Below are 23014 nucleotides of genomic sequence, written 5' to 3'. Positions count from 1 at the left end.
CATTCTCAGGCCCTTTCTGTCTATCTCTCCATTTTCCCTCTAATACTGGAAACAACATGTGTTTCTGCGCATGAATGTGCCATCTTGGAGGTCTCTGTCCCTAATTCTAGTTTGACTTAGCTCTATAAGGAACCTTGATATGAGGTAGGTCTATGTGGCTCTGGCAGTTCCTGAAAAGGACTTTAATACAACTTTAATAATACTTAATAACACCCAGTCCATCATTATTTAATTATTTATTAAAAACATATTTAAAAATATATACTTTTGTTTGCCTTTACTGAAACATACTCAATTATTTGTCAAGCATTGCAAAAAATGAAAGATATAGTCACTAGTAAGTTGCCCAATGCCGTTGTGAAAAAGCTTTCTATCCCTGCCCTGTGAGAAACCTTCATTAAACTCACAGAGTCTTAAAGAAGACAGGAAAATGGAGGGCCTCTGGTTGAGATCCGTGAAGGTGACAGGAAGATATGAGAATAAGTGGGGGTTAAATATGACCAAATACTTTAAATTCATATACGAACATGTAGCACAGTCCATGACTGTGCTCAGTAACATAGGCTAAAAAATACAGAAAAAGAAAAATGTTCAAAGTAAGTTGAAAGTTTTACAACACACATTTGCTCTGTGTAGCTGTAACCTACGGACACACAGAGACATGCAGCCATTTGACACTTTAAAACAACGGTGTTAGGTTTAAAGGTAAAAGAAAAATGGATTTTCTGTTTATAATGATACTGTACAGAATATAAAAGGTAATTACGAGAATTCTGTTCCTATGGCTGATATCAGCTACAGTGGAGAGAACTTTCAAAAGCTGCGTGCAGCACAGGAATTTCACGCTGAAGGGAGGCTGCGTGGGGAATGTTTGCGTTCTTGTATTCCGTGGTCTGATGTGTGGGTTTCCCTTTTAGACACACGTTCCTGCCTTCTGGCTCAATGAAGATCACAGAAACACGCATTTCAGACAGTGGGATGTATCTGTGTGTGGCCACAAATATTGCTGGGAATGTGACTCAATCCGTTAAATTAAGCGTCCATGGTGAGTGTTCAAGGGGTGGCCAGTGATAACTCTGTCCCCGGGGCCACAGCCTTTGAGACAGTGAACCTCCAAGATGGATGGAGACTCAAGATTTCTGAGTTGTAAGTCTGTCATTCTCTTTCATTTACTCTGAAAGGTCTGTTAGCCATCTACAAATAACTCCCCCTTCTCCAGTTTCGAGTGTACTGATTACATTTGTGGATCTCATTTCATCTAGGTGTTTAGTCATTTATCTCTCTGAGTTGACATGCAGTGGAGGAAATGTGTTTAAAACATTGAGGGCGAGCGCTCCTCTCACAGAAGAGGATCATACTTTTTAAATAGTCGGATTTGACATATGACGAACACAGTGACTGAAAAAAGAAATGCTCCCTTTGATCATTATTTGATTACATGATGCTTCTCCCATGGAAGTGTTTTATCCCTTTAATTTATGACAGCCCACCAACTATCTGTCCCTTCAGTGCAGTGGTTCCCTATCTCCATGAAAGATACTGTGTAGATCCCAGATGGCTAAATGTCAGAGGAAATTCCCTGAGAGGGCACTGACCTAGCTGCATTTCTACACCAGTTGTCCCACTGAACTCGAGTTTTTGACATTAAAGGAAGGTCCCACTGCTTACCAACTCTCAGGCAATAGGCATATTAATCACGTAACCTATTTTATCTTTAGACAATAGATACTGGCTATGTTTTTTTTTAACTGACTACACAAAAAGACCTGTTTTCTGGTTTGCTCTGATAGATAGGGGTCCGGAAAGGGCTTTTAACCTTACATTACTTATAAACTAAAGGAAACTCACCAATGTTAAGTGCTCACTACTCGTCAAATGTGGGACCAGGAGTCCCGTATCCATCATTTCCTGTAGTTCTTTCAGTGAATTGTTGCTGTGCTTGCACAGTTAGTTTTGCCTGGATGGTTAAAATGGGCCTATAGAGACTTGCTGTCATGTCCACACCACACAGCTAATAAGTGGCTATTCTACTCTTTTTTGTGTGTGACTTCCTGGTAAGAAGTTCTCCTTCAGCGTCAAAAAAAAAAATATAGGGACTTTTTTTTTTTTTTTTTTTTGGTCTTTTTTTCGGAGCTGGGGACCGAACCCAGGGCCTTGTGCTTCCTAGGCAAGCGCTCTACCACTGAGCTAAATCCCCAGCCCCCAAATATAGGGACTTTTAAATATTTGATGATTAATGCTCAGTTGTGTTTTCTAGTTCCTCCAAAAATACAGCATGGAAATAGACACCTAAAAGTCCAAGTCGGCCAGAGAGTGGACATCCCGTGCAATGCCCATGGGTCTCCTCCTCCCGTCATCACCTGGTTTAAAAGTGGAAGGCCCATGCCGTTCAATGGAGTGCAGCATCCTGGTAGCCCAGATGGAATGCTGACCATTGAGCAGACCACACTCTCAGATGCTGGCACATACACATGCACTGCCACAAACATAGCCGGAAGTGATGAAGCAGAGGTCACCTTGCATGTCCAAGGTGGGTTTTGGCATAAGAGATATGTCTGGTTGGGTGAGGCTGAGGAGTGGAACAAGACCCCTGAGCTGTCTAAACGGGACATGCAATCATGGATCTCTTTAGGGGGATTTCTGCATAGAACTTTAGCTTTAAAGGGATCGTTAACCAGAAGCAAACACAGGATTGGCTAAGCCTGAATGACATTTCCATGTTTACTTTTGAAACTGAAGTCCCTGGCGTATATAATGAAGCGGTCCTAGATAAATGGCCCACCCAGTATTTCTGGTTTGGGAGAAGTTGCAGCTGCGGCTAGCCGGGGTAGCATTTCACCTCATACCTCAGCTCAACTGATCCCTGAGAGGTCACGGCTCACTGCTCCTCTACTGTTGGCTTCATTTTGAGGCTTGTTATGTAGGTTGGGCCTAATGCCTGTCATGGTTTAGGCCATGGTGGTGACATCGTGACCCAAAGCCCCTGGTTTCTTGAGCTAATCTAGCGCGAGTAGACTTAAAGCAAGCAAGGTTCATAGAGAAGGAAAAAGTGTGGTGGGGAATTAAAAGGATTGCTGTTCTGGGAGTGGGGTTGGGTTGCCAGGTAGGAGTTTTTTAATTCTCTAAAGGAGTAGGATTTAAGTGAGAGCTTCCTAGCTGGCAGGAACTAATCATTGGATGTTTGCTGTCTCACCCTGCCAGAGGGAATGTCAGTAAAGGCAGGAAGTTAGGTCAGTGGGGTATAGTAATCAGCACACTTAGCGCTTAAAGATGGAGGCATCTCAGTTCCCGGGGAGTGAAGGTCTAGGATGTTAGTAGGGAACTTATTAGCTCATTTATTCAGTCAACAAACCTTACTAAGTGTCTATGCTCAGAGTCAAAGGAGATAGACATGTCTAATATTCTTGCAAATCTCAGAGGTACATAATTATAGACTCTGTACATGGGTTGGGTAGAATATTTATCCAAATGGGACTGTATTTCATAATAGTAGACCTATAAGAAGCGTATTAAAATGGATAAGAGAGTATAGAGATTTGCATGGGAATGTAAGGATATAAAGATACAAATATGGGGACATACACGGTGCTACGTGATTGAACAACAGACAGACGTGTCTGTCTGTCGGGAGGTCAGAAAGGCAGAACATCACTAAGTGACCAAAGAATAAGGAAATCAGCATGAGAGAATGTGCGAGGAAAGCCAGACACAATGCATTTGTTTTCCTACTAGAACCACCCACAGTGGAAGACCTGCAACCTCCCTTTAACACTCCGTTCCAAGAACGGTTGGCCAATCAGCGCATGGCATTTCCATGCCCTGCAAAAGGTATGTAAGACTCAGGGACACGGGCATGAGTGGAGCTTGTAATAATGTGATATGACTCCAGGATTCTTCATTGCACTCAAAATATCACACTTGTACAGTTCCACCTGCCAGCCCTTGTTATAACGTTTGAACATAACAGAAACTCCCTCGCTTCAAACGACTCTTTGAATTGGTACCTTTGCATCCCTCACATTTTATTTCTCTCACTGAAAGGCTCTCCCAACCCTTCAAGCTTGCTTAATCTAGGTTGGGGATTTAGCTCAGTGGTAGAGCGCTTGCCTAGCAAGCACAAGGCCCTGGGTTCGATACCCAGCTCCAAAAAGAAAAAAAAAGTAAGCTTGCTTAATCTAAGACTCTTTTCAAGATAGTTCAATGCTTTTCTGCTGCTTTTCATTTCATTCCTTCTGGAGGTGTTTTCTTTTTAAAAATGTCACAGTAGAGCTATTCGCATTATTATCTATTAATGGTAATCAATAAGGTTACAAATTAGGGCCATCACCCATCTGAGGCAATTTTATCTTGATCCTTTTTTAGTCATTTATTAACTTATCTATTTATTCACTTTACATCCTGATTGCAACCCCCCTTCCTCCTCTCCTCCCAGTCCCACCATTACAAATCCTTCCCCCCACTGTCCCCTCCCCTTCTCCTCATAGAAGGGGAAGTCTCTTGGGTACTACTCCACCTGGGACATCTAGTCCCAGCAGGGCTAAGCACATCCTTTCCCACTGAGGCCTAGCCTGGCAATCTACTTAGTAGAAGGGGAACCAATAGCAGGCAACAGAGTCAGAGACAGCCCCTGCCCCAGTTGTTAAGGAACCCACATGAACACTAAGCTGCAAGTCGGCCACAAGTGTATTAGAGTATTGCATGCTCTTTGGTGGTGGTTCAGTTTCTGTGAGCGGCATGGGGCCAGGGTAGTCAACTCTGTAGGTCTTCTTGTGTTGTCCTAGACCCCTCTGGCTGGCTCAATCCTATCCCCAACTCTTCTACAAGACTCCCTGAGCTCCACCTGATGCTTAGCTGTGGTTCTTTGCATGTGTCTCCATCTGCTGCTGAATGAGGTCTCCTTGAAAGGCTTCTTCATCCAGCAACAGATTTAATCCTTCTTTTTTCTAAGTCTACCCACATTGGCAATTCTGGGACTATGTCATATATAACACGCCTCTCAGTGGTTTTTTAAAACCATGCCTTTCCTATAATAATAATTATTTATTATTATTATTGTTATTGCTATTATTATTGTTATTATTATTATGCGTGTGAAGAATTTTGAGGAGTCAGTTCTCTCCTTCCACTGTGGATTCTAAGGGTCAAAATCAGTCATCAGACTTCACAGCAAGGACTTTTAGCCAGCGAGCCATCTCATTGGCCCACTTTCTGTTGTCTTTGTTATAAATGTCATCTTGATAATTGTTATTCTAGTAATCTTAAATAAAAGGTAGTGCTCTGCTTTTTTTTCTTCTGCCTGTCCATTTACCTTTTCATGTTCTACTTTAATAAATGTTAATGGGAAAGTCTGGTTGATATCCACAAAGGAAGGATGGGATAACAGGAAATGACTGTAACCTTTCTTTTTTCTCAGAATGAGGACAGATGGCTGGAGTCAATCAGCTTTACTCTCTTTTCCACATTAGTCAAAAATCTCATACCTACTGAGATGAAATATGTTATCTTTTCATTTTCCCCTTGTAAATATGCCTTCCCTAATCACTTTAATATAACATTAGTTAGTAATGAATTTAGCTTCCCCAGTACATTGCATATATTTCAGTCATCTTTTTGGACTTATCCTGGATTGTACATCCTACTTTTAATAAATTTATTATCTTAGAATTGATTGCTAACTACCTCTTATGAAATCCTATTGGTTTTATTTAATGGGCTTTGTCTTCAGTGTAGAAATTAATTGAGTTTTAAAGTGTTTAGAATTGTGCCTTTTAAATTTTTACTAAGTAACATATTCACAACACGGTGACTGATTTTCTATCCATAATATCCTCTTTGGTTTTATTTTACATTTAATACAGTTTTTTATCATTTACAACTACAAACATGTGACTTCTATTTGTTCTGCTATCCACTAGTAAATCCAGGAAAATATATTTTTTCTCATCACTTTGTCAACTTTTAGAGAATTGAACTCTTGTCTTTGATGAACAGATAAGATGTTGAAAGGGTATGTGGGCAGTGGGAGCTCCTCATATTTGCTGGATAGAGCCTTTCCCCCAGTAACTATAGGCCACAGATTGCGTTCTTTGTAAATTCTCTTTGTTGGGCGGATTCCTGGCCTATTCCTGTAACAACCCCATGCTTTGCTGCGTTTACTTCACTCCTAGGTTCCCTACGTATCCTGTCAGTTTGATGGCTGCACATATTTTCTACCCCTAGTCACTACTGTAGTGAACTCACCAGAAAAAAAAAATGATTTCCTTGTAGTCTGAGTTTTCTGATCAAAAGCAACTTTGATCAACTGGAAGCCACAAGTCTGAAAATACTTGTCTTTTTTCACTTGGAGTCATGAAAAAACTACCATTAACTGTCACCTCTTGGCTTTTATCCTGAAAGTGGCACAGGGCCTCAGGATACACATTGTAGTCACAACAGGAAGTCTATCTGTTCTGAATGTATTTGATTTTTTAAAAAAAAACATTTAATTTTGTTATAAAAAGGCTTTAATTTCCTACTTAGGTACTCCTAAACCAACCATCAAGTGGTTACACAATGGTAAAGAGGTGACAGGGCAGGAGCCTGGTGTCTCTATCTTGGAAGATGGAGCGCTATTGGTAATCGCTTCTGTTACACCACTCAACAATGGCGAGTACATCTGTGTGGCCGTCAACGAAGCCGGGACCACAGAAAGGAAATACAACCTCAGAGTTCACGGTAAATGTAGATTAAAATACTAAAGCCACATAGCTAAACGTATGACTGTTTCGAATTCTTGCATGTTTGTCATTTAGTCAATATATGATTCTTTAACATTAATATAAATGTATTAATATCAAACAGAAGGTAGGAAAATAGGTTTGTATCTACTCGTCATTCAACACTTCATGCATTTTTAGTTGAGACTTTACATCCCTCAAAGTTTAAATAGGAGATAAAAATACAGCATGAAATCCTGTTCTCCCTGGTAAGTCATTCTCTTACCTACTCCAGAGCAAAACAGTTTCACACACTCTGTTGGCATGGCTTCTCAGAGATTTCCATAAGACAAAAAAGTGTGAAACCTGATGGATATAGATAGAATATAGATGATAGAATATTATACCCACTCTCTGTACCTGGGCTATTTCATTGAAAAATCTATAGTATGAATTATTCTAGTCTTTAACTGTTATCTATAACATCTCTCTGAATGAGTTCATAGAATTTATTTAACCTTCCTCTACTAATGTATTAGTACTGGTTAGTATTGTACTAATGTATTTGTAATGTAGTAAGTATCCAGATTGTTACCGGTTTTTCACAACTATTTAAACTTTCAAAGAAAAAATTTAAACCTGTGTCATTTTGTGGGAGTATGTGAGTTTTAGGTTTTGGTGCCTATGGTTTTCATAGACACCGTGTGCAGTCACTCCCACAGTCAAGTGGTAAGTGTTATTGCTTAAACGAGTCTCCTAAGACTTTACCTCAGATAATTCATCCTTCAAGTTATACTAAATGTCATCCTGAACTTAAGACCTCGCCATAAAACACACCATTACATCAGGATTTTTATTTGTAAACGTATTGGCAGACACTTCTCGTTTATAAGAAAGCATGTGTTTGCATATACCTACCTTTTCTACCCTCTCTTACTTTTGACACTCGGAGCTCCTGTTGATCACAAGACCATCCAGTCCTGATTCCTCTCTTTTGCAGTTCCACCAGTAATTAAAGATAAAGAACATGTGAGCAATGTGTCCGTGTTGGTAAACCAACTGGCCAGCCTCTACTGTGAAGTAGAAGGAACTCCGTCCCCGGTCATAATGTGGTATAAGGATGACATCCAGGTAAATGCAGACACCAAATGTGTACAGTTCTCTGCCTCTGTACCCGGATGAATCGTTCGGTTGTGAGTTTCTTCTCAGTGATGACAAACACCGCTTCTCTGCTCTCACTGTGGAGAGCTCTGGAAATAATAGCCCTCTGCTTCGTGCAGGTGACAGAAAGCAGCACTGTTCAGATCGTGAATAATGGAAAGATTCTAAAACTCTTCAAGGCGTCTGCAGAGGATACCGGAAGATACTCCTGCAAAGCGATTAATATTGCAGGAACCTCTCAGAAGGACTTTAGTGTGAATGTACTAGGTAAGGAAAAACCTCCTTTTAAAATAAACCTATACATTACATGCATTTCTTATGTATGCCAAAATAAAGAGATATGAAATAGATAGGAGAAATACCATTTACACCATTCTTTAGTAGGTTGTTTTTTAATTTTAGATATTTAAAATACAAAGATGGCTTTGACTCACCTATCCCAAGGTACCGTGAACTTAAAAGTGACGCAGTGTATGTTAAAGATTTCTCTAGACAGCAGCTATGTAGAGAAGTAGTTATTTATATGCATAGGTAGCTATGAGATATGGTGCAATTATTATGATGTGGACATCTCCTGAAGCCAGCAGGATGCTTGAATCAACCCTGGTTGCAATTGGGAGAAGACGTCTAAGAGAATGTGATGGGTGTTTCTAACACGAAGGGAATTCTGAAAGCTAGTCATCACTGTATAGATTACTATACATCACTATAGATTATGATACACGTAATTTTAAGTGGTGTCATTAGTTTAATTTTTAGTTAATAAAGTTATATTTGACATTATAAGTTTATCCCATGGCAAACAACCTTCTCTCTATTTAATGTTTTGTTATCAAAATAAGCATGTAATTTGTGTTTTTAGTGAAGGTGAAGCCTGGAAGTGGATATGGTCATAAAAACTTGCATCCATCAATTCCCTTACTTTCCCCCAAATCTGAACTCCATTATGTTTGCTTTTCCTACAGCTAGATGTGTATTTATTCACAGCCCATATGAGCAACCTTGGCATGTTTTGTCTCACTGGTCTTGGCATCGTATCTCCTGATATTCATTCCCTCCACAAATGCCATCTGTGTCCGACAAGTCCCAAATGCTCAGCTTTAGCTCAGAATTCTTTGAACACTAGGAAAAGCTATCTAGTCTTCACCATCCTATCTTTTTATATTTTTATGTACTTATCAAATCTTTGTTATTTTCAAGAGAGTCTCACTAGTTTCATAGGCTGACCTTGAACTCACAATTTTCCTCCCTCAGCCTCCTGAAGGCTGGGGTAATAGAGGTGTGGTATGACGTCCATGTTTCCTTAGCATGTTCTCTCGAATAACTTCTTCATGTGTTGTTGAATGTGGTGGTGCTATGTCAAACTGAAAGATCCTAGTAAATGTTGAGGTCTCTGAGTGACCTGCTTCCTGACCCTTCCCTTTATCCTCGCTCTATGACGACTTTCTAACTGTCTGCTTCTTCCCATTGCATGGGGAAGGCATATTTTTATTTAAGCCCCTTAGCTTCCTCCCTGTACCCACTCTTTACCAATCTCACCTATTCTTCACCCAGCAATGAGTGAGCTCTTTCTATAAATACCTTATCAAGCCATACCTCTTCCCCACCAAACCCCTGTAACTGTCCAGTGATTTTATGAAGATGAATATCAGACCACACCACATGAAAGAAGAGCGAGGAATAGATGGTGGGGAAATTATACATGAGTACTTTCATTTGTATAATTCCTAGGATAAAATTGAGTCTATCCTTTTTTATGCTGTATAGCATATTCATACTAAGTTTTGTATAGATGAGAAGGACTGGGGTAGACATGACACACTAGGCAGGATACGATCCACAGGAGACTGATGTTGCCCATATCAATCATTATCATAAATGTGCAGCAATAGCGCATTGGATCACATGAACTTTTTGGCTCGATTACATTCCATGAGTTGTGCGCATGACTTACTATGCCTCAAAATGACCTCTGTTCTATCATTATGTTTGTAGGTAACTGCCCTGCTAACACAATTTCATAGAAATATTCCTGGATTCTAAGCTAACATTTGGTGTGATGTGAAAGGGAGTTCTCAGGAGATGTTTTGTTTCTGACATTGGAACACTGTTGAAATACTTTGATAACCACTGACTGCCTGCTTCTTCCCCACATCTTTGTGCTAAGTCATATACATTATGATAAAATGTCTTTTTTCAAGTTCCACCCAGCATACAAGGTGCCGGCTCCCCAAATGAAGTCTCAGTTGTTCTTAACCACAACATCACCCTACAGTGCCCGGTCAGAGGCACTCCCTTTCCGGCTATTCACTGGTTCAAGGATGGCAAGTGAGTATCTTTCTGTCTTTGTTTAAGGGTGTACTTTATAGGAAACAGATACCCCGATGTGTAGTCTCTACCTCCTTATTCATCACCTTAGAATATACATTATTTAATGAAAGAGAAAAAATCTTGCTTTTTAAAAGTAACATTTTAATAAACAATCATCCAGTAATATCTTCCAATTTTCAGACGACAAAGCTCTTTATAAATTTGGGGAGTTTATTATAGAAATGGATAAGTTTATAATTAGTGCACACCAAAATTCTCTGCACATGTATTATCATAAAATCCGATTCCAATGAAGAGATAATTAGGCCTTTACATGGGACTGAGCTATTGAGAAGGAACAATGGGCTTCGAGAACATAATGAATTCATAGACTCTGTCTGAATGAGGTAGGAGGTACAGACAGGGATTGCACTTCCTCCATTGCAAGCCTCAAGGAAGGCCATTGCCCACACCGCAAAGGCAGCAGTGGCTTACAGTGGTTCAGAGGTTACTTTGCATAGTATGGCTACAGTTTGTGCTGTAATTCCTGTCTGATGAGAAGGAATCTAAGTACTCAGTAGCAGAGAGTCTAGATTGTCCGTGCATAAAATATAGGAATCATTTAAACTTCCAAGAAATCAGTGAGGCAGACACCATAGAAAAAAAATGAACTGGGACTCTAAATGGGCAATTTGAAATGCAATCCCACCATAAACAGTAAAAGATTCTCATCCTCCACACTGATGAATATAAAGAGAACATAGTTTTGTTTCTCACGGGCCATTTTGAAAACCAAAGGTTTGCAAATACCAAGTGTTGTCTGGCTGGAAGTCAGAGCACAGTCCTGGAGAGAATGTAAAGCACTACCCTTAGGGACGATGTGACACTGTGTATTAACATTCCGATGCTCAGCTCCTGCACTGCAGGAGTCTTGCCTCCACTCTACGACACCGAAGCAGACATGCATGTCCAGCAGGAGGCACGTCTGCTGATGCTCCCCACAATGCTGCCCTGGCGGATGAGTGAAACTGGCTCATGCCAGACCTCAGGAAACAGATAACATAAGACCAGGATAATCTGCTTCAAGTAACCCGCAGCTACCAGACAGAGCACCAGGGATATGTAGGAGAAGAGCACGATGTCATTTACACGAAAGCTTAGGTTCCTTCGGGATGCATTTAGGAATAAATGTTGCTTAGTGAAAACGAGATGGATAAAAACCAAACTGATTGTGACAAGGAGTCAGAGAGACGGCTCACATTAGTGACAGTACACCAAGAATGGGTTTTTCAACACTAATGCCTAGGCTTATTCGTTTAAGTTTTGTTTAACCTTTATTATTAATAATAAAATCCCCCTAAGTTTTATGGATTTAAGTAACACCAAATGTTCACTCTTTTAAAAAACATCTCCAAATGCACTACAGCAGTGGACCCTTTTGGGAGGGTCCAATGACCCTTTTGCTTGGGAAACTACAAATGGACCTATGAAATAATTTTTTCTAGGCCTTTATTTTTGGGGGATCCTAACATTGAACTCTCAGACAGAGGACAGAATTTACATCTGAGAAATGCACGGAGAAGTGACAAGGGGCGCTACCAATGTTCTGTGTCCAATGCAGCTGGCAAGCAAGCCAAGGATATAAAGCTCACTCTCTACGGTGAGTGTGACCTTTCTCATGCTGACACCATTATTCCATTCTAAGCTGAAAACTGAAAGTTTATTCTACTGTTTATTGTCCTATTCCTCCATGACCAGTACTTAGGAATGTTAGGCAAGTAAAGAGGAGTCTGCCTTTATGTTTTAAACCTTCACAGCGTGTTCAGTTTTCTAATGCTATTCATCCTTAGCTGTAGATTTATTAAAATTATTTAGTAATTTTAATATGGTAAACCTTTCCCGAGTTAGTTAGCATAAGCATAAATACTTTAGGTGTTAAAAAAACTTATAAAGTGTATAAATGCACAAACACATTGACGCAACTAGTATACCAAGTTCGGTTGTTATATTTTCACTCCATCTTGGCTTTTATCCTGCCTATGTGGTAATATTTTTCATGCCATGTATTGTTCTGTTTTCCTCATTTCTTCTTTTCCATAAATAATTTGTCTTAGTTATATTTCTATTGCCATGACAAAACCCTGCGATCAACGCAACTTATAAAAGAAAGCATTTGACTTGGGGATTATAGTTCCAGAGGCTCAGAGTCCTTACCCTCTTGGCAGGGAGCTTGGGGTCAGCAAGCAGTAATGGCACTGGAGCAGAGCAACCCATGAGTAGCATAGGCCTTTGAATCTTCAAATCCTACTTTCAATGAAACACCTCCTCTGACAAAGCCGCACCTCTTAATCCTTTGTGAACAGTTCCCTGAATGGGGACCAGGTATTCAAATACGTGAACTAGCAGGGCTATTCTCATTCAGAGAACCAAATAATGGAAGCCCCTTTTTCACTAAAAAATTCAACTACCGATTAAGGTGACAGTAAAAAGTCACTTCCATGAATGGAACCCCTAAGTAGACATGTGAATGGCATGCCACAGTCACAAACTTACACAGTAGAACAGAACAGAACTCTATGGTAGTGGGTCTTACCAAGTGTCCAGTCCCTACACTAATGTCACCATTTCACACAGTGTATAGCACTTGAAGAAAGAGTCACAAACTTCAGTGCTGTCTCCTCACGGGCTCTTTTCAATCCAAAGTGGCTGCCTAGTCTCTATCATGTTATACTAATTCATTTGCTTCCTATCACCTTCTGATAGTTGCTTCTTCATAAGGTTTTGCTTGTTAGATAATTATTGTTAAGTCTAAGAGTCCTAAACTTCATAATAACAGACTTCTATTCTGCCTGCCTCTACTTTGCTGGCAATGTAGAGCAGATGTAAAGACATACTATCCGAATGACGTAGGGCCAGCAGTCATATGTGGCTAGTGAGAAGTTACCGAAGTCTAAATTACATTTATGTAAAGATAAAATGTTCATCAATATCAATGATGGTACAGATGCTTTATATGAGATAGCTGGTTAATAATTTTATGATTTATTCTAAATTTGTACTTGGGATATATTGGACCAAGTAAAATGAGTTGTTAACATTTATTTACCTATTTTCATTTTATACTTTTATTGTGGCCTCTAGAGAATTTTAAATTACATATATAGTTTAAGTTATGTTGAATGGCAGTTTCAGCAATTAGTAAGAACGTGGGCATTAGAAAAAGAAAAACTTGTATTTTTTTCTTTTATTGAATTCTTTAATTTACATTTCAAATGTTATCCCTTTCCCAGTTTCCTATCCATAAGTCCCCTATCCTATTCCCCATCCCTCTCCACAACCACACCCCCCTTCCTGCCTCCCTGTCCTGACATTCCCCTACACTGTTGGCAGGACCAAGGGCTTCTCCTCCCATTGGTATCCAACAAGGCCAATCTCTGCTACATATGCAACTGGAGTCATGGCTCTGTCCATGTGTAGTCTTTGGGTAGTGGTTTAATCCCTGGGATCTCTGGTTGGTTGGTTGCAAACCCCTTCAGCTCCTTCAATCCTTTCTCTAATTCCTCCAATGGGGACCCTAATCTCAGTTCAATGGTTTGCTGCTGGCATTTGTTTCTGTATTTGTCATGCTCTGGCTGAGCCTCTCAGGAGACAGCTATATCAGGCTCCTGTCAGCATGCACTTTTTGGCTTCATCAATATTGTCTAGGTTTGGTGGCTGTATACATATACATATATATAGGCTGGAGTGTGCACTCACTGATAAGTGGATATTAGCCCAAAAGCTCAAATTACCCAAGATAAAATCCACAGATCACATGAAGCTCAAGAAGAAGGATACCAAAGTGCAGATGCTTCAGTCCTTCTTAAAAGGAGGAACAAAAATATTCATAGGAGGAGATATGGAAACAAAGTTTGAAAAATTTGTGTTTTTACCCAAACTCTACCACTCACTAGCTTTGTGACTTCATATGAATTTCCTCATCCCTCTAAATTTCTGTTTTCTCAGTGGAATTAGTAATATTGTTTCTATGAGGATAGAATGCTAAATGTATTAGACAAGTTTTATTTGTCTTACAGTAAGGTGTCAATATATGTTTTTTTATCATTGTCTAGCAATACCACTGCCTTAAAACATATATATATATATATATATATATATATATATATATATATGTTCTAGCTCTAGTTCTTTCCTTTCTTTTTTCTTTTTTCTTTGTTTCTTTCTTTATTTGCTCCTTCCTTCCATCCTTCCTTCTGTCCTTCCTTCTTTCTGTCCTTCCTTCTTTTCTTTTCCTTCCTTCCTTCTTTCCTTTCTGTCTTCTTTCTTTCTTTCTTTCTTTCTTTCTTTCTTTCTTTCTTTCTTTCTTTCTTTCTTTCTTTCTTTCTTTCTTTCTTTCTTTCTGTGGTTCACTCTTAGCCTACATTCACCAGAAACTCATGCCTCTGCTTACTAAGGGTTGAGACTGCAGATGTGTGCCACAACATCTAGCTCAAGTCTAGCTTGATTTGCACTTAATTAACTGCATTTTAAAAAAATCAGACTTTTAAAATATAGGTGTCTGTTTCAAGTTTTAGTATCTCCTTTGCATCAAAGAAATCGTATTTAAAGCAGATTTTTAAATCGTTTATGTGTAGAAATAGAAGCCTGTTGGGGAAATCTGTCATGAAAAGACATGTCCTCCATAAAAGTACTATTACTGGAAGATTAGCTGTATAGATGCCAAGTTAAACAAAAATCCTATTACCATCATTGTCTGCCTACCAGAGCCAGCCATTGAAACAACAAATGCAGTGTCTCCCCAAGCTGCTGCACCCTTGCCAGCATCTATCATGAATACAGTGTGGAGCTTCAGTCAGACTCCTATTTCTGAGAGACTGGGATTTATTCTCTTTGAATCCTCACATTCATGCTGTGTGATCCCCTCAGGCACCCAGGAGAAAGATCTGGGGTTGTCTGATTGAAAGGCAATGCTTATTGAGAAGTTCTGACTATTGTGATTCAGGAAACCATATCCTTTGTTTTCTAGCAAGCTTCCCAGTGCCTTCAAGTGGGTAGCCTTAAGGTTACTTTACTTTGGGAAAATGGAAACATCACAAATAAAAAAGCCCACAAATACTATACTTTAGGCAATTGAGAATAATGTGTATGCAGATTTGAAACTGAGAGAGTCAGCCTAAAATTGATTTATTTATCTCTCTTATTGACGTGCTCATATCTTCACGTGAGGATGAGCAACAAAAGAGCTGAATGTGAACGTTGTATCTAAGTAAGCAAAAGGAGCGGAGACATAGTAATCCGAAATGTATGGAAACACACTGCTACAGTAGCTCAGATATGAATATAGATGTATAAAGAGGGATTAAATGAAGTTACCCTATTATGAAGAGACAATGTCCAACTAAATCCTATATACTAGCAAATGAAGAAATCTCAAGATGGGTTACTCCTTTTTGAGTTGTTGGCCAGTGGCTTGCTGTAGAACCTCAAACATTTCAGACCATTGTTAAGGATCTTGGTACCTCTTCAAAACCATATGATAAGACCCTGTTGCGGAAGACACCTCATATCTGATTCATAGAACATGGAGGAATCAGTCTGGTACTGGCCTGGAAGTCTCATCCCTACTGGCTCTCTTTTACTGGAAGGTGCTATGCATGACTCTAAAGGGGGGTCGGGGGAAGGAATAATTGATGTCACCAGTTGTGAACCCTGCCAGCTACATTAACAACTAGCCTGACAAGATACGCTCTCTGTGTAACAGTGTCACAAACATGGGAGTAACCAACCACTTTCTGTTTCTGTTTGGACCTAAGGCTTACTCCATGAGATGGAACCCAAAACCATACCTATTATTATTATTATTATTATTATTGTTGTTGTTGTTGTTGTTGTTGTTGTTATTCTGCTAAATGGATATAGTGTTAAAACCGGCTGTAGCTACAGATCAGTATCTCTCAACCCTCCTCAGATAAACTCCTACTTACAGTAGATGACAATTAATACAGAGACTGTCAATAGGTTAACATATAGAGAATACAGACTGTGGGTCGCTCAGGACTAAATGAGATGCATATATCATACTCTTCCACACAAGATGTAGAAATCTTCCATAAGGAGGGGGGTGACTGTAAATGCCAGAGGTGGTAAATAACTTCCAGAGACCGTGTTTTGTGTGTAGAATAGAGCAGTTGCACATATGAATTCACGGTGATTTTGACAACATACACAGAACTTCATAAGTTCAAGGCCGACAAAAATCTCAGTATAGTGCTTGGGAGACAGACACAAAATTATTCAAGAGGGCAATTTTTTTTCTGTTATCCAAATTGATGGCAAATGTTCATATGTTATTGGTAATGGGATTTTTTATCTGCTGCATCTTTGAAGATATGATTCTCATACAATAGATAGGTTCTGCTCAATGTTGATGTTAATTTCTTAACATGATTTTTATTGAATACATTCATTTCTAGGAAAGCATTTATAACATTCGTTTGTATTCTTTTGGTATTTGCATTTTAAGCATTTGATTACAAATGGGCAATTAATCAATTCTAGTTGAAAACTGTATGGAAGATTCTGTTTGAAAGATAAATAGGGAAATCTGGGATGTGGAAACATGCACCTATATCAAACATTGGTAGAATAGTTGTTTGGATTCAGAAGATAAAATAAAAATGTGGATGAATAAAGGTCTTAGTTCTGATGTTAACTTTGACAGCCTGAGAAATGTGTTAATTAGCCTTGCAATACTTGAGTTTGAAAGAACCAAATAACTGCTACATATTAATTTTGCATATCTAGTATCAGGTGTTTTAATTTTAAATTAAAATCAATGAAAACCACTATTTAAATCAAAATGGATGTCCAAAGCTTTTCAATATTTAGTAACAGTATTTAAACATAACTCCTCTCATTGAGAAGAAAAGGAAATTTATTCTCATTCTTGAACTTAACAAACATCACCAATGCCAAGGCAAGCAGCTGCTGTAAGCCTGGGTATTAGATTCTGCTTCTCAGGAGGGCCACAGGATTAGTGGTATTTATGTCCCTAACAGCAGATAAAACACACCTTTGGCACCAGGGACTCATTAACACACAGCCATTCTGCACAAAGGACCTGCTGAGAAGTAATACGCAGCACCCAGATGTTTAAACATCACCTCTCCAAGCTCTGTGCATTTCACTAACTCTTTCTTGCTTTCTGTTTTACTTTACTTTTTTTTACCATCATCAGTTGTGATGACTCTTAGCAAACTCCAGTTCAGATAGTGTTGCTTAGAATTCCCTGCGGATGTTTTTTTAAATCAATATTTGTTCTACATAGATTGTTCTTAGCAACTAATCCTTCACTTGGCCAAACTTGACTCCCCAAATAAGCCAGAACAGCTTAGTAATGGTTATATCTGTCACTGTTTCAAAGGCAAGAATATTAAACAGAATAAGTAGCCCTTTAAAACTGACTATTCATAATGCCCATAGGGTCCTCAGGTCCTCTGTTATTCTCACTGAAGGCCCCAAGAATCATCAACTGACTTTCTCTGGATACATATTTTCAGCTCTCATAATTTTTTCTGAGAAGTTATCAAATTTTAAAAAATATTTTTATTAAATAATTTTTATATTTATTAAATTTATTGAATTACTTTATTTACATTACAAATGTTGCCCTCCTTCCCAGTCCCTCCTCCCAGAGTTCTTAACCCCATCCCCTCTCCCTTTTGCCTCTGAAAGGGTGCTCTCCCACTCAACTTCTTTCCATCCCCTAACCCCAGCATCCTCCTTCCCTGAGACATCCAGTCTCTACATGATTGGCACATCCTCTTCCACTGAGGTCAGACAAGGCAGTCCTCTACTACCTATGTGCCAGGGGCCATGGACAAGCCTGTGTACGCTCTTTGGTTGGTGACTTAGTCTCTGGGAGCTCTGAGAGATCCAGGTTAGTTGACACTGTTGGTCTTCCTATGGGGTTGTCATCCCCTTCAGCTCCTTCAATCCTTCCTCTAACTCTCTCATAGGGGCCCTGACCTCAGTCCAATGGTTGGTTGTAAGTATTTGCATCTGTCTCAGCTGCTGGTAGAGCCTCTCAGAGGACAGCCATGCTAGGCTCCTGTCTCTAAGCACAACAGCATCAGTAATAGGGTCAGGATTTTTTCTTTGCTCCTTTGGTATGATTTTTGATCTTTAAGTGAGGCATAGGTTTTTGTTGCTTTGTTTATTGTAGCCAATCTGCTTGGCTCCTCTAATATGATCTAGCTCAAGAGACACTGAAACTGTGCTGTGACTTTGCTGTCCTTAAATCTGGAACCAGAAAGGGAAGTGGTACAGACCGTTGGGACTTAGGGATCTAAGGAATCACCTGTATATGACTACAGACATGCTGTCATTCATTACTCTACATTTTAGTTCAACTAAAAATGTAAGTAACCATAGCATTTACTGTCATGATGCAGATGCTAAACTTGCATTTGTTTTTAAATCTATTTTAGTTCCACCTAGTATTAAAGGAGGCAATGTCACCACAGAAATATCGGCATTGCTCAACAGCGTAGTTAAACTGGAATGTGAGACGCGGGGGCTTCCTGTGCCTGCCATTACTTGGTATAAGGATGGCCAGGTGGTCACATCCAGCTCACAAGCACTTTATATTGACAAAGGACAATTTCTCCACATCCCGAGAGCACAAGTCTCTGACTCAGCAACGTATACATGTCACGCATCCAATGTTGCTGGAACAGCCGAAAAATCATTCCATGTTGACATCTATGGTAAGGATGCACAGATATCTTCAATGAGAGCTTTCTAATATCTTGACATCTAACTACTTCACCAATGAAGCCTTGGTGGGAGGTTTTTTTTCCCCACTATATAGAAATAAGAGCGGGAAGATTCTGTTATAATACAGAAAAATATTTACAGAAGCTAAGGTTAGCAAAATGTAGGTCATTGCTCGAACCACCAACCGTTTCATTTGAAACTTGAGCATCTTAACCATTTGGTTTAGCAGTAATGTAGAGCAGTGGTTAGGATTAAGACCACTCTGGGTGCTTTGTCTTTTGTTAGCCCAATGGTCCATAGAGTTCCGGAGTAAGTAGAATAGTTGTAGATCAGCTGAACCAAGAAATTCTCCCCTCACCAGCTGAGAAGGAGGCAGGCAGGTAGGATGTTCCTGTGGTCAAATTGTATGTGAAAAAGTTTCCTTTTCATTTATGTAAGATGTTCTTTTATGACTGGGAGAAGGATTACCTGAAATATTGTTATTTTTTTCCTCTCAGTCCCTCCAATAATTGAAGGTGACTTGACCACTCCTTCAAGTAAGCAGGTCGTTGTTGGTCAGTCATTGGTCCTGGAGTGTAAAGCTGTTGGCAACCCTCCCCCCGTCCTTACTTGGTTAAAAGATGGCGTGCCTGTGAAAGCCAGCGACAACATCCACATAGAAGCTGGTGGGAAGAAACTCGAAATCTTGAGTGCCCTAGAAGTTGATAGGGGACAATACATATGTGTGGCTACCAGTGTGGCAGGAGAGCGGGAAATCAAGTATGAAGTTGATGTCTTGGGTAAGTAAGGATGCCAGGGCCTGGACTGTTGGACTCACAGTGTTTGATTATTAAACACATGTTGGATCATGTACTAATGATGCAATCTAAGTTCAGGTATAGTGACCTTTTCAAGTCTGTTCAAGTGGTGGGGTTCTCAATAGAGTCCCCTGACCTAAATTCATGCAGCTGTTCACCGATTTTGATGATGTGCTTTGTTCTTGCCAGGGCACTCTCGTAACTGTCCACCATTGGCTGCAGAAAGTCACAGGGTGCTCTCCACTGTGTCTAACTGCAGGAAAGAGACTCTGGGCTGGGCCAAATCATCTTGCAATCTTAAGACTCTATCATTGCAGCCAGGAAATTATTAAGTGGATGTTATGATGAAAATAAACAATATAAAACATGGATAAACTTTACATTAGCATAGTACCTATGGCACCTTAGTATGTGACAGAGAAAATTCCAGAGTGACCAAAGTAATATTCATCCTGGCAAGATATATGCCTTATTGTAAAAGGCAATATCTTCAAACCCCTTGAGTATTACACTCCTGTGAATAACATCAATTTTCTAAGCCACTACTTCATATTGTCTAATGTCAGGGTGTATTCCTTCCGGTAGACATTTCTTTGCCTGCTACAGTCTGTCTTTTTGTTTTGTCCTTTCTTTCTTTCTAGTGCCACCGGCTGTGGAAGGAGGAGATGAGACATCTTACTTCATTGTGCTGGCAAATAACTTACTGGAGCTAGACTGTCAGGTCTCCGGCTCTCCCCCACCAACTATCATGTAAGCATCTTGGTATGTCTTCTAAATACCTCTCTCACTTTTTAATATAAGTGTTTAGAGTTGTCTGGAAGGATTTTGACATTGAGAAGTATCAGTTCAAAATCATATTCCTCTTGGAAAAGATAGAGTCTATATATGAGGCAGCTATATATGTATATCGACTTGGTACTCAAAAAGCAGACATATTGGCACAATTGGAGAAAATTCTATATACTGTCTCACAAATTCTATTTTCAGTTAGAAGATATAGAGTATTTAGCACTATGAATATTAGTCCTCCCTGAGGCATGGACACACATAACAGGCTATTAAATAAAGAGAATAATAGAAACCCTGGAGAGGCGGGAGAGCCTGATTGAGCCTGATTGCCTGCCTCCTTTTTATATTCTCAAAGCATTAGTGAACATGCAATTTACAATTCCAACATGGGATGAAGCATGCAAAAGAATATTTGGATGACTACGGTTCCTAAATTATAATGTAATATCCCCCACATTAAAAATCTATGACTTCAGTATGTGATTTACGAACATTGGAAGATCATTTGCATCTCATTGGTTAATATTACTTACATATTACAGTGAGCAGTAATTATTTGTCCCTTTTTGCAACCTAAACTGCCTAAAAGGATAACAAACTCGTGAGAGAGCTCTTAAGGTCCAGCTCTATGCCACTCTCTCTTAGATATGATTTCCTTTTGATTTCTTTCCTCCATCTTATTTTATAGCAGTTGATTAGGAGATTGGGTAAATGAATGGCAGACAATACATACAACATGCACATAACCTCTAGGAAAATGTTTATGCAATATGTATCTAAACTGCTTTTCGCCCTTTTCCACAGGTGGCTAAAAGGCGGTCAGTTAATTGATGAACGAGATGGATTCAAGATCTTACTAAGTGGACGCAAACTGGTTATTGCTCAGGCTCAAGTGTCAGACACAGGCCTGTACCAGTGTGTGGCAACAAACGTTGCAGGGGATCGCAGGAAGGAGTTCGAAGTGACAGTGCACGGTACGCTGATGACGAGATGGGTGCGGTACATTTGAACCCACCCCGGCCTTTATTTATTGTCTAATTCAGATGGGAACAGAGTCATCTGGAGAAGTCTTGGGTTGTATAAAGTAATGTGAAAAGGGAAGCCATAGTTTAATAGGGCAGAGTCTTTCCCTGATGCAGAGATTCAACCAAAGTATCATGCGGATTTGGTTAGACAAAAGTTCAGTGTTAGCAAGTGTATTTATTGTATGTGGTGTCAAAGGGTGGAGAGGGAGAAAGAATATGAGAGAAGGGGAAGGCAGCGACTTCCCCTAAATGGGGTTATGTCAAGCTTTAAGGATTTGACCCAAGCAGGAATGATTATAAACAGTGTTTTCCAGAAGCCAGGCTTAGGTGCAATTGCAGGATCCAGGAACATAAGTACATTCGCAGAGCTGGCTGGTTAAGGCTGTGGCCATGAGTCTAATGACAAGAACAAACCTCTGCCAGGGCATTCTGTGTCCCACTTGCCAGCAGAACTTGAGAAGGAAGGGACTGGAACCAGAAGCTGAAGAACCATTTGGAGTGCCCAGGAGAGGAATATGTGGATGTCAACTACACTCCTCCTTCTGTGTCTGTAGATTCTCTTTTAAATTTTGTTTTTCCATGTCCCACATTTAAACACAAACAAATCGAGTCCACAGTCTCAATTCCAGATTCTTGAGAGAGAATTAACTGGCAAGGCAAGCCCAGCGTCAGTCACCTTATGACCCCAGGTTCGGTGAGCCTTACTAGAGACAAAGTCAAAGGCATAAATGCTGCTTCAATGCGAAACTAGTTTAATGAGGCCACCTCAGAGAAATGGATGGTAATTATCGATTGAGAAAAGAAGCCAGTTGGTAGGAGCTAAACATACATGCTAGGCCTCAGCAACCGCATGGACATTTTGGTTATTTGAATAATTAAGACTCAGAACTAAGAATAAGCGTTATCTAAAATGGCCAAAAATTATAATTTAAACGTAAGACATCATTGTCTCATTACTTGTGAAATAAATTATTTTTAAAAAGTTAAAGCTTCAGGTCCTTTAGCATATTTTAAATGTTTTTATTAATCCTTTGAGAATTCTATACAAGCATATTATATAACTTGATCTCACACACACACACACACACACACACACACACACACACACACACCCATTTCTTCCTCTATCTCCTTCTGGATCCATCCAACATGTATATCCCAGCTTTATGCTTAGAGTTTTCTTTATCTAACCCCAGAGTTGTTTTGTGCGGCCTGTATAAGGACGGGAGCCTCACACATCCTTTGAGTTCTGTGACAACATTGGCTGTGGTTTTCATTCTCTCGTGCCTATCTTTTCATCTAGTTCCTCCAACCATCAAGTCCTCAGACCTTCCTGAGAAGACTGTGGTGAGATACAAGCCAGTCAGCTTGCAGTGCATAGCCAACGGCATCCCAAACCCATCCATCACATGGTTGAAGGATGACCAGCCTGTGAACACTGCCCCAGGAAACCTCAGAG

General features: G+C 39.7%; 1 protein-coding gene across 7 annotated transcripts in view; it reads left to right on the top strand.

The window, feature by feature from the left end:
- Hmcn1 (hemicentin 1) overlaps positions 1–23014 on the top strand; it is a 469150-nt gene that overhangs the window by 263425 nt on the left and 182711 nt on the right. For 6 of the 7 annotated variants that reach the window (XM_039090458.2, NM_001271292.1, XM_039090459.2 and 3 more), the window contains 13 exon segments: positions 918–1045; positions 2258–2530; positions 3733–3828; positions 6520–6714; positions 7696–7826; positions 7976–8123; positions 10058–10184; positions 11672–11826; positions 18656–18934; positions 19442–19723; positions 20383–20491; positions 21335–21504; positions 22859–23013. In XM_039090458.2, the coding sequence (XP_038946386.2) occupies positions 918–1045; positions 2258–2530; positions 3733–3828; positions 6520–6714; positions 7696–7826; positions 7976–8123; positions 10058–10184; positions 11672–11826; positions 18656–18934; positions 19442–19723; positions 20383–20491; positions 21335–21504; positions 22859–23013 (2248 nt within the window). 7 annotated transcript variants of the gene reach the window in all.

This window comes from Rattus norvegicus, chromosome 13 (assembly GCF_036323735.1).
Source record: "Rattus norvegicus strain BN/NHsdMcwi chromosome 13, GRCr8, whole genome shotgun sequence".
NCBI lineage: Eukaryota > Metazoa > Chordata > Mammalia > Rodentia > Muridae > Rattus > Rattus norvegicus.
This window is presented reverse-complemented; position numbering and strand designations above follow the sequence as displayed.